Source organism: Camellia sinensis, chromosome 3 (genome assembly GCF_055761805.1).
Source record: "Camellia sinensis isolate YWXY chromosome 3, ASM5576180v1, whole genome shotgun sequence".
Classification (NCBI taxonomy): Eukaryota; Viridiplantae; Streptophyta; class Magnoliopsida; order Ericales; family Theaceae; genus Camellia; species Camellia sinensis.
In genome coordinates, this window is record NC_138963.1 from 144,323,288 (window position 1) to 144,335,520 (window position 12,233).

Below are 12,233 nucleotides of genomic sequence, written 5' to 3' on the forward strand. Positions count from 1 at the left end.
CAATCTCTTATTGTCCATGGTATCTTTAGTTCAAAAATAACAAAATTGGCTTCGCATCTCAAAGGTGTCAAGAAAAGAACCATGACATACGAAATGTATTATGTATTTTTTAGTTAATTATTAATTTATAAAATATTTGGGGCTCATAAAATACAAAAGAAATATTTGAAATGTATCGTCTTATAATTTTATGAAGATTATTAATTTAGCACATTGGTTCCGAGTCAAAATCAACCGGCTATTTTTTTCTTTTTAATTTTTTTGAAAATATGGGCGGGCGAGCTGGGCGACCGGTCCGACCCGACCCATTCAGAATACATAAAATCGGTGAAGTCCCTTAGCCAAGAGTCTGGATCCTCTGCCGTTGTTCCCTGCAGTGTTTCCTGTGGTGGGACAAAACGACGTCGTTTTGGACAAATTTTTTTTTTTCTTCTCTTTTTCTTTTCTCTGAACTCTCAAACCAAAAAGACGAAGAGGGAAGACGACGGTGCGGCGACAACTGCACGACAAGGCAAAGCTAGGTGACGGCGGCGAGGTGACGCCCTTCCTTCATTGCTCCATCAAATTGCAGAGAATGTAAAGAGAGAAAGCTAGAGAGAGGGCATGCAGACCTTCATTCACCTTTCTACCAATTTATATACCACACATATATATATATATATGCATTCAGTTCTATAATATGATTATTATTGTTCATTTTCACTTCAATTAAGTAAAATAGTGGTGAATCTAAATGTGTTTTGTTTTAGGGATTAGGGTTTTTGATGGAATTTGAATCTTTGCCATTATTCGTTGCGACGTACAAAAAATGTAGCTTTGTCATCACCTCGCCTCGCCGTGCCGATGGCAAGGCGAGCAACAATGGAACTCCACGGCTTACTATGGATGACCAAACTTTTCCTATTCTCAAACACACCAAATGCACTTTTTAGATTTAAAAGTTCATATCCCAAACATTACAATACAACCAAACAGTGCTAAGAATGAATCAATTGAACATAAAATGGTAAAATTAACAAGAACCTATGTGTCAAAACTAGAAATAAGCAAATAAACAATATTCAGAAGGCAACAACAGTGAAACATTTCAAAATTAATACATTCAAATCTAGAAATTTCCATCCCACATATGAGGATCGTTTCGGTCTTTCGTTTGGCTGGGTTGTGTGAGTCCGAATCCTCATCGCCGCTGAAGCTTCGCCACAGCCGTCGCTCTTGTTTTCATCTCTCTATTCGGTCGTTCATGGGTGTTGCTCTGACACGTTTGAGAGCTTAGAAAGAAAAGAAAAAAGAAAGAAGAAAATAAGGAGAAACAAAAAAAAAAAATTATTCCAAACAATGTCGTTTTGTACCACCAACTTTGCTACAGACCCCCACTGGGGGTTGACCCCAGTAAGGTGGCAACCCCCCATTCGTCCAAATCACAAAAAAAAAAAAACAACAAATTTTTTTTTGACCAATGGAAAGCTCCATTCATTACCCCCAGTGACCCCCACTGGGGTCTGAGGCATTTTTCTTTGTACCACCACAAAAAACATTACAAGAAACAATGGCAGAGAATCCGAACCCTTAGCCAAGGCCTTTCGATCATTGCTCACTCGTGGCCGTCGGATCAGCATTACAAGATCAAAACCGATCGCTTACGTAACACGCATCCCAATGGCGGGAGCTTCAGCGCTCAAAATTTCCCTCTTATTCTCTCTCTTCACATTTTTATGATGAAAAAAAAAAAAACACACACACACCCGCAACGGTTCATCAAAACCCTACCCACTCTCTCTTTCCATTGAAACCCAAAACAAAACCCTAACACTCTGCAGATTTTTCGCAGCAACAATGGCCGAAGCCGAAGCCGAGGCCGAGGCCGAGGCCGCGAAGAGACTCATCTTCGACATCGGCAAACAACTCGCCGCCCAAAAATCTTGCCCCAACAAAGACCTTCTCGTAAAATTGCTCAGAGTAAGATCAACTGCACTAATTGCTCACAAATTCAGTTCAATTTTGCTTGCAGATAAAATTTGCACCCGTTTATAATTAAAATTTTGTTAATATAGTGTTTTTAGGTGTCCAGACGCTATTTCTCTACGTTATCGTGTTGGGTTGTGGGTATTTGGTATTCGATATGTTGAATAGAAGTACATTTATCGCATCTCCGTATAATTCTATCTACAATGTTCTATAGATTGTATGATGTTACCCTGTTTTTGGTGACATTGTACTAATTCTTGACACCTAGATGTTCGACTTTATGGGTTTGCTGTATTTTAGTTTTATCCATTATGTTTTGTATTCTAAGACACCAGAGCTATGGTCCCGAGGTTTTTGCATTAGATGTTTTGAATTTTTGACAGCAAGCTGCAAGTGCGTTCCCGGAGTTAGATCAGTCGGCATCTCTAAAACCTGCCATAAAGCCCCTGAGCGATTCTATTGTTAAGCACAGACTGCTTCTGCATAAAGATAAAGACATTAGACTTCTGGTTGCCATTTGTTTCTGTGAAATTATTCGGGTCCTGGCACCAAATCCCGACCTGACAGATGCTGTTTTTAAGGTATCGATTTTAATTTAATATACCATGTAATCGGTTTGTATCCGTGTGGGTTTATGAGAAACTCGTTTCCTTTGTGCTTGTAACTGCAACCCACACAGTATAAGACATTTTGATCTTGATGCAGGACATTTTTGAACTTTTCGTTAGTTTATTTGCGGAGCTTGCGGATAACACAAGTGCATATTTCTCAAGGAGATTAAAAGTATTGGAGACTGTTTCTAAACTCAAATTTTGTGTGCTAATGTTAGACACAGGCTGTGAAGATTTAGTTCTAAAAATGTTCAATACCTTTTTCACTGTTGTGAGGTTTGGTTTCTCCCTTTGCTTTTATGTTTTGTCTAGAGTTTTCTTGGTTATTTGTGCTTGTTCTTACTATGCATTTTGCAATCAACTGACTCTGTCTATGCTGCCTTGCCTTTGATCACTTGATTCTTTTGGTTAGATGTGAGTGTGGGAAAAGCTTGCTAGATAGGAATTACTGATGTTTATCTGTCTTCTTGTACTTTCTTGGTGATCTTTTATTCATGTTACAGGTAGTACAACTTTTCAAGTTGTAAAACATGTCAACCAAAGAATGATGCCTTCTTTTAGTTTGGTAGCTTAGTTGAATTTTTTTATTCCTTTCTTTTGATTTGATAGTCTTACTTTCTCTTGCATGTTTCTATTAATTTTGATTTTCTTATTCCTGAGTGTACATGTGTCTAAATTTTCTAATTGGCACACCATATCATCGTCATGTCATTATATCCAAACATAGGGTCCATACCATATGTCTGTAAGATTTTTGAAAGTTTTCTTTATATTCAATTGTGTGTCATAAAACAAAGAATACATCTGATTATATAGTAAACCTAACCCTAAGACTAAAGGAAACACTGCCATATGTATACATCTAAAACACTGCCATATATATACACCTAAAACACTGCCATGTATATAAACCTAACCTAAAGGAAACACTGCCATCTATATACACCTAAAACACTGTCATATATATACACCTATACAGCTCTCAGAAAAAGAAACACTGCCTAACCTAATATTCTCAGAAAAGGAAACATTGCCTAACCTAATATTTGAAGCTTGAATAATCAGCTTAGGGTATGATGAGATATCATCCCTTATTTATAAATGAAGATTAGGGTTTACAAACAAGACAATTACAAGATGATCCCTGAGGGCATAACAATGATTACAGACCCTAGTGCCTTTCGGCTAATAAAATACTAAGAGACTTTCGGTGATTATAATATGCCAACACTCCCCCTCAAGCTGGTGCGAAGATATCTCTCATGCCCAGCTTGCCTAATATATCATGAAACGGTTTATTTCCAATTCTCTTGGTGAGAATGTCAGCAAGTTGTTCACCAGACTGAACAAAAGGAGTACAAATGGTACCACTAGTGAGTTTCTTCTTAATGAAGTGGCGATCAATCTCAACATGTTTTGTCCTGTCATGTTGAACTGGATTGTGAGCAATGTTGATGGCGGCCTTATTATCACAATATAACCGCATGGAGTCCGTCTGAGCAATACCTAGATCACTCAACAATAATTTGATCCATAAAAGTTCACACACACCTTGTGCCATAGCTCTAAACTCAGCTTCTGCACTTGACCTGGCAACCACATTTTGTTTCTTACTCCTCCAAGTAACTAGGTTGCCGCCGACAAATGTGCAATACCCTGAAATTGATCTCCTATCAGTTATTGACCCAGCCCAGTCAGCATCTGTATAGGCTTCTACACGAAGATGATCATACTTTGAAAAATACAGACCCTTACCAGGAGCAGACTTCAAATACCTCAAGATTCTCATGACAGCCTCAAAATGAATCTGATGAGGAGCATGCATAAACTGACTAACTACACTGACAGCAACAGCAATATCAGGACGGGAGTGAGATAGGTAAATGAGTTTACCCACTAATCGTTGATAGCTCCCCCTATCCACAACTTCTCCTCCTTCATCATCTCCCAATTTTTGATTGGGTTCCAGTGGGGTGGCACATGCCTTGCAGCCAAGCATCCCAGTTTCCTTCAACAGGTCAAGCACATATTTTCTCTGTGAGATAAATATCCCATCCTTAGAGCGAGCAACTTCAATTCCCAGAAAATACTTCAAGCTTCCCAAGTCTTTGATTTCAAACTCTTTGGCTAAGTATTTATTCAACAGAGGTATTTCCCCACTATCATTGCCTGTAAGAACTATGTCATCTACATAAACAATAAGTGCTGTAGTCTTACCGCATGAGGAATGTTTCACAAACAATGTGTGATCTGCCTGACTTTGTTTGAAACCATATTTAAACATCGCCTGAGTGAATCTTTCAAACCAAGCCCTTGGAGACTGTTTGAGACCATATAATGACTTTCGAAGTTTGCATACTTTCCCTGCTGTTTGATGATCCTCACAAAACCCGGAGGAATGTCCATATATACTTCTTCTTCGAGGTCACCATGGAGAAAAACATTCTTGACATCAAACTGATAAAGCGGCCAATCTAGATTAGCTGCTAGAGAGAGAAGTACTCTGACTGAATTCATTTTAGCCACGGGTGCGAAGGTCTCCTGATAATCAATGCCATATGTCTGAGTAAACCCTTTTGCCACAAGTCTTGCCTTGTAACGCTCAATAGACCCATCTGCTTTGTGTTTCACAGTATATACCCATTTACAGCCCACAGGTCGTTTGCCCATAGATAACTCAGTCAAATCCCAAGTGCCATTCTTCCTAAGTGCTTTTATTTCCTCAATCATGGCTAGTTTCCACTCAGAGATAGCAAGAGCATCCTGAAAATGGTTAGGAATGCTAACAGAGGAAATATTGGACACAAACGCCCTATATGAGGATGACAAATGAGAGTATGATACAAACTGTGAGATAGGATGTTGAGTACAAGATCTCACACCCTTCCTTTTGGCAATAGGAACATCAAGATCAATGGACTCATGAGATTCAAAGTTACCTAGACTCTCATCAGAAGCAGGAGATGGCAGTGGAGTAGCAGAAACGGTCCCTTGTATCCAGTTAACTTGTTTTCTGTCGATGTCCCGGACATAAACATGCCCATCCTTATTCCTGGTGACAGTGGGTTCTATAGTTCCAGTAGAAGAGGGGGGTGCAAGAACAACTGGTTCTACCATAGGAGGCACAGGACTCACTTCTACCATAGGAGACACAGGACTCACTTCACACCAAGGCTCCCCCGGAAATGAGGACGGTGACACCGGAGAGGACAAGAAATAGGACTGGGACTCAAAGAAAGTGACATTCATAGACACAAACCACTTACGAGAAGAAGGGTGATAACATTTATACCCCTTTTGAGTAGGAGAATAACCAAGGAAAACACACTTGAGGGAGCGAGGGTCCAACTTGCCACGAGAGGGAGAGTGATTATGGACAAAACAGACACAACCAAATATTTTGGGAGGAATAGAAAACAAGGACTGAGAATCGAGGAGGACGTGAAGCGGAGCCTGTTTGTCCAAGACCTGGGTAGGGAGACGATTAATAAGATGGGCAGCGGTGAGAACAGCGTTGCCCCAATAGGGTTGAGGCACGTTCATAAAAAAACACATGCACCAAGCCATGTCAAGAAGATGCCGATTCTTGCGTTCGGCCACCCCATTTTGTTGAGGGGTATTGGTGCAAGAGGTCTGATGGATAATGCCATTAGTAGAGAAATATTGTCCTAACCCAGAATCTATGTATTCCCCGCCATTATCAGAACGAAATATTTTGATAGTGGCCCCAAACTGAGTACAAATCATCGTATGAAAAGTGCGAAACACAGAGAAAACTTCACTCTTATCTTTCGTGAGATACACCCAAGTAGCACGAGAAAAATCATCAATAAATGTAACAAACCAGCGATGACCTTTCACAGACAGAACACGAGAGGGACCCCAAACATCAAAATGTATTAATGAAAAAGGAACTAAGCTTTTATTCAAACTGGGAGCAAAAGAAGCTCTATGTTGTTTTCCAAGTTGACAAGACTCACAAAGAAAGTCAGACACATGATGATTTGCGAAACTAGAAGGAAATAAATGCTTAAGTAAATGAAATGAGGGATGCCCAAGACGCCGATGCCACAACCATACATCAGCGGGGGTAGTAGAAGACGTGGTGGAAGAATAAGCAAGTTTGTCCGGTTGATCTAGGAAGTAGAGACCATTTTCTGCACTACCACTGCCAATCGTCCTCCCCGTGACAAGGTCCTGAAAAAGACAATGATCAGGAAAAAACGTCACACAACAATTCAAATCCTGGGTAAGACGACTTAAGGATAACAGATTAACAGAAAACTTGGGAACATGGAGAACAGAAGATAGATGCATGGTAGGAGTGACTTGGACTAAACCTTTTCCAGAAATGGAAGAAACAGTTCCATCGGCAATCCTAACTTTGTCCTGACCTGAAGAGGGCTTATAGGCAGAGAAAAGATCAGAGGAGCCAGACATATGATCTGAGGCACCAGAATCAATAATCCAAGGCAAAGATGTATGACACAGGAAAGCACAAGGAACAGATGCTAAGTTACCTGAGCGGGCAAAGGACGAGGAAGCGGTACTGAGAGCAGTAGAAGATCGGCGGTCCAACAATTGGCACAAAGCATCCTCCAGCTCAGTATCAGAAGCTTGGGTAACAGAAGTAGAATTAGAATCAAGGGTATCAACGGCACTAGACTGATGAGCTCGGGAATAGGAACCACGTCCTCGAGAGTGGCCTGACCGACCTCCTCGAGAACTAGACCGATCACCTCGACCCCCAGATGGAGTCCCATGAAGCTTCCAACATGTCTCACGAGTATGTCGCGGCTTCTTGCAATAATCACAGAATACAGACTCCTTAGCAGCAGACTGAGGAGGCAGGCTGAAGCCATCTCGAGGAGTAGACAGTAATGCGGAACGGTCAGTAGAGACAGGGGACATCATAGCTGACCGACGACTCTCCTCATTTTGTACATAGGCAAATGCCTCCTGTAGTGAAGGAAGGGTGTCCATACTCAGAAGTCGACCCCTAACTGGATCATACTCCATATTTAGGCCGGCCAAAAATTTAAAGACCCGTTCCCGAGCGATGAACTTCTTGTACCCGACAGAATCAGTAGGGCAAACGGGCTTATAGTCTTCCAGGTGGTCAAGGCGTTTCCAGCCGTTGGTGAGGAAAGTGAAGTACTGAAGAACAGTCTGCTCCCCCTGAAGTGTGCTCTCAATAGAGCGACGCAACTGAAATGCCTGTGAAAAATTTCCTTTGCGGGAATAGGTAACAGCCACAGCCTCCCAAATGTCCTGGGCAGTCTCCATAGACAAGTAGCCCTCACCAAGTTCTGGAACCATCGAATGGATAAGCCAACTCATAATCAAAGAGTTGGTAATCTCCCATTGGTCATAACCTGAGTCAGTGGTACTAGGTGCCTATATCCTGCCATCAACATACCCCATCTTTCCTCTGCTTTTCAAAAACAAAGTCAAACTTTGAGACCATGCTAGGTAGTTCTGACCATTAAATAGAGAGGTGGTGATTTTCGGACTAGGGTTGGGATTCTCAGTCATGGTAGTAGGTAGAATGAGACTCTCACTCTTTGGTGTTTGAGACGAAGAGGACACACTAGTGGAATCTTTCATGGATACAATACTACCAAACCCATAACAAACTAGTAGAAATTACAAACCCGGAAGGTGGTAGTGAGATAACAGGCACAATGACCACTATAAAGACATAATAAAAAAATTAAGAAATGATTTTTTTTTTTTTTGAATATATATATATATATATATTTATTTCATTTTATTTATTTATTTATTTTATTTATTTTTTATTTTTTTATTCTAAGTTGATTTATTTATACATGTCTTTATATATCACTATATATATATCCGGCTCTATTTATATATATATATATATATATCAGGATATATAGGTATATATATATTTATATACCACAGTGAGATCAGAGGCTGAGGACGACGGAGAAGAGGATCGACGAAATGGCTGGAGGAGGTCGCCGAGCTGCGGTGCTGTCGGCCGAGTGACGATCGACAGAGGAGGTCGACGAGGAAGACGGCTGAGGAAGACGAGCTGAGGGGATGAGGAGATCGACTGAGGAAGAAGGCTGAGGAGATCGACTGAGGAAGATCGACGGAGGACGACGGCTGAGGAAGATCCACCCAGGTAAGCTTCGAACCCTAGAGTGTTGTTGGTGAGAAGGTCTACCAACGAGGGTGAGTCGAAACCCTGTAGGTTAGGCTCTGATACCATGAAGCTTGAATAATCAGCTTAGGGTATGATGAGATATCATCCCTTATTTATAAATGAAGATTAGGGTTTACAAACAAGACAATTACAAGATGATCCCTGAGGGCATAACAATGATTACAGACCCTAGTGCCTTTCGGCTAATAAAATACTAAGAGACTTTCGGTGATTATAATATGCCAACAATATTCTCACATGCCTGCTCAAACTCAAGGTGTTGTAACAGAAAACACTGAGAGTTTGTCAAGAAGAAACTGAAACTGAGCAGTGGTGTGAGTCTTGGTAAAAAAAAAAAGTCAGCAAGTTGTAGAGCCGAAGAGACAAATGGAAGCGAGATAGAGCCAGACTATAAATGTTGACGGAAAAGGCAACTGGAGAGGTGGATAGAGGGAGATTCAAGCTTTCGATCACATAGAGATCTCTAACTCTATGGCCGGTCCTAATTTGCTTCTTAGACACCCAATCCTGAAGAGGACCTAAGCAAACCTAAATGAAGAGATATAAGTGCAGAGGCAGATAGGGATGACTGGGAGGTGGACAAGAGATGCTGAAGCTGAGCAATCTAGGCACTCAAGGAAGCCAAGTTGGGATTAGGAGCTGGAGCAGATGCAGTATAAGTAGCAGGAGGCCAAAAAGTATTCGGAGCAGGACCTCGGAACTAGGTCTGAGGCAACTGAGAAGACTGAGTAGACTGATGTCCTTTCTTGAGACAGTTGTACTTCCAATGACCCTTTTGATAGCAAAATGTACACTCATCAGAGGCTAGTGGCCCTTTCTTAGGCTTCACAGTGGCCTGAAGCTGATGAGATGGTGGGATCGACAACAGAGGAGACTGAGTAGGAGCCAAGAAAACAGATGGAGATAGAGTCTGATTGGCCGTCTTAAGACGGGTTTCCTCGGAAAGGAGCTCACGAACAATAGCATCCATATAGGGAAAAGGAGACCAATGAAGGATGCCACCACAGATAATCTCATACTGAGGGGAGAGCCATTAAGAATTGTACTAAACGACCTTGCTCCTGAAACTCAACATAAGTGTCTAGTGGCTTGAGGTTAGATGGTTCTATGAGAGCCAACTTATCCTAAAGGCCTGTTATCTCAATGTGGAAGTCCTGAATAGATTGATCCCGCCGACGAGCACTTTGAATAGTTGTTTCCAACTCATACCACTTAACAAAGTTGGACTGTTGATACACACCCAATAAATAGTCTCACACCTCATCTCTTTGGCAGTATTGTATTTGGAAAATATCATTCCAATACGGTCATCCACAGAATTATGAAACCAGGTTAGAACTTGGGCATTATCACAATTCGAGTATCACAGGAAGTCAGATATCCTTCTGCTTTCGGGTCCAATGGACGAAGAACAGAACCAAAAACATAGTCCTATTTTTTTTAAACAACAAGGAAATTCTTCATAACACTAGCCCAATATGCATAATTGGCACTAGTGAGTTTACACCTGATGACTTGGATTTTGGTGTCTGTCATTGTAATAAACCAAAGATTGACCGGTTGAAGTATAATAGTCAAATAACAAGGGGGCCAAATTTTAAATAAGAGCCTTTAACCAAATAATATGTTAGAATTAATGTATAGGAAAAGAGAGAGAGAAACAATTATGTATGTATTATGATTGATGTATTATTGATTGATGTTTTTTGATCTCTATTACAATGATTCATGATTCCTATATATAGAAGAGGGTGAGTGTGTAGTAGGTAAGGAGTAGGTGAAGTGGAGGTGGTAGTGGTGTAGTGGGTTAGGTTTAGTGGAGTAGGTGAGGTGGTAGTGGTGTAGTGGGTTAGGTTTAGTGGAGTAGGTTTAAGTGGGTGAAGTAGGTGGAGAGTAGGTGGATTTTAACAGCCCCCCGCAAACTCAAGGGGGATAGGAACTAACCAACTTGAGTTTGGAGAGAGTAACAAAACAAGAAAATACATAAAAATAAAAGAGGATAAGAGACACTGTATGGTCGGGTCAGACCATTGGTGAAGACACTGGATGGTGGTGTCATAACGTTGTAGAGGACACTTGATGGCGGTGTCAGACCGATGTAGAAGACAGGTTATGGGGTCATGTCGGACCGTTGTAGCAGACACTGTGTGGTCGTGTCAGACCGATGTAGAAGACAGTTTATGGGGTCATGTCGGACCGATGTAGAAGACAGTTTACGGGGTCATGTCGGACTGTTGTAACAGACACTGTTGTGACAGTTGTTGTGACAGTTTACGGAGTCTTGCTGGACCCTTGTAGAAACTAACCGGAATCAATGTCGGGACAGTTTACAGAGTCTTGTCGGACCCTTTGAAGGAGCGAACCGGAATCAATGTCGGGACAGTTTACAGAGTCTTGTCGGACCCTTGAAGGAGCTAACCGGAATCAATGTCGGGACAGTTTACAGAGTCTTGTCGGACCCCTGAAGGAGGTATGAATTAGAGTGGGTATGGATTTGTAAAAAATAATAATAAAATAAATGAGTGGAGAAGGTTGGCCCACGCACAATTAAACTATGATCAAAATTAAGGCAATGAGGATACCAAGAACTATAAGCTTTATCTTCATATTCTGTAACCACATTTTCCTCCTCATTTGGGTACCCTGGGTCCTGAAGTCTTGTGCCTGAGAGCGAAGGTTCTCTGTTTTATCCACTAGAAGCTCAATCTTCTCTCCACGATCCAAAACCTTCTCAATATTTTCCATCATCACTCCTTTGACTTCTGAAACCTGAGCCTTTACTTTGGAAAGCTTGCTGATCTCCTCTGGATGATCCACACAGTACTGTATCTGCTCCTTAAGTTTGGGTCCAAACTCCCTATTCAGGCTATTAGCAGCAACAGTTGCAGCTTTTCCACCACCATATCTCTTGGTGAAATCCTCCTTAACTCGTTCAAGAAATGCCATTGGAATCTGTCTGCCAGCAGATTCCACAGCGACGACACAATAAGTGAAGCCGTCTTCGACGAGATAGTTGAAGGTGTGGCCATCGCAGTTGTAGGTGAACTTGTTGTTGGAGGAAGGGAGTTTCTGGAGGCACTGAGAAGCGATGCTCGTGAAATTTCCAGTGAATTCGGTGAATTCGGCGAGAACCACTGTTCCTCTAGCCACGAAGCTGTAGATCAAAGACTGTTGCCCCATCTCTCTCACACTCAAAACCCTAAAACTTAGAGAGACAAAGGGGTAGAGAGATAAACGGACGGAGAAATTTGTAGAGAGAGAAAGTGATATGCCGAGAGGGAGAGGGAGGTTTGAATTGGTTGAGCTCCGGCGGGCGGTCAAGGCAAGGTTGCCGCCCGCCGGAAGGCGAAGAACACCAAGATCTTTAACCTTGCTCTGATACCATGTTAGAATTAATGTATAGGAAAAGAGAGAGAGAAACAATTATGTATGTATTATGATTGATGTATTATTGATTG

General features: G+C 41.5%; 1 protein-coding gene and 1 pseudogene across 15 annotated transcripts in view; one reads left to right on the forward strand and one right to left on the reverse strand.

Annotated features, from left to right (window-relative positions):
* Nucleotides 1-1,539: 1,539 nt before the first annotated feature.
* The window catches only part of LOC114270602 (ARM repeat superfamily protein), a 115,093-nt gene continuing 104,399 nt past the window's right edge, over nt 1,540-12,233 (forward strand). For all 14 annotated transcript variants that reach the window (XR_003631998.2, XR_014364551.1, XR_003632000.2 and 11 more), the window contains exons 1-3: nt 1,540-1,959; nt 2,352-2,549; nt 2,674-2,855. Coding sequence is in view for 9 of the 14 variants with exons in the window: in XM_028212165.2 (XP_028067966.2) it covers nt 1,837-1,959; nt 2,352-2,549; nt 2,674-2,855 (503 nt within the window). In the remaining 5 variants the exon portion in view is untranslated. The remainder of the gene's footprint in view (nt 1,960-2,351; nt 2,550-2,673; nt 2,856-12,233) is intronic.
* LOC145822818 (vesicle-associated membrane protein 721 pseudogene) lies at nt 11,284-12,019 on the reverse strand (annotated as a pseudogene). Its single transcript, XR_014364552.1, has one exon. The product of XR_014364552.1 is annotated as a vesicle-associated membrane protein 721 pseudogene (transcript).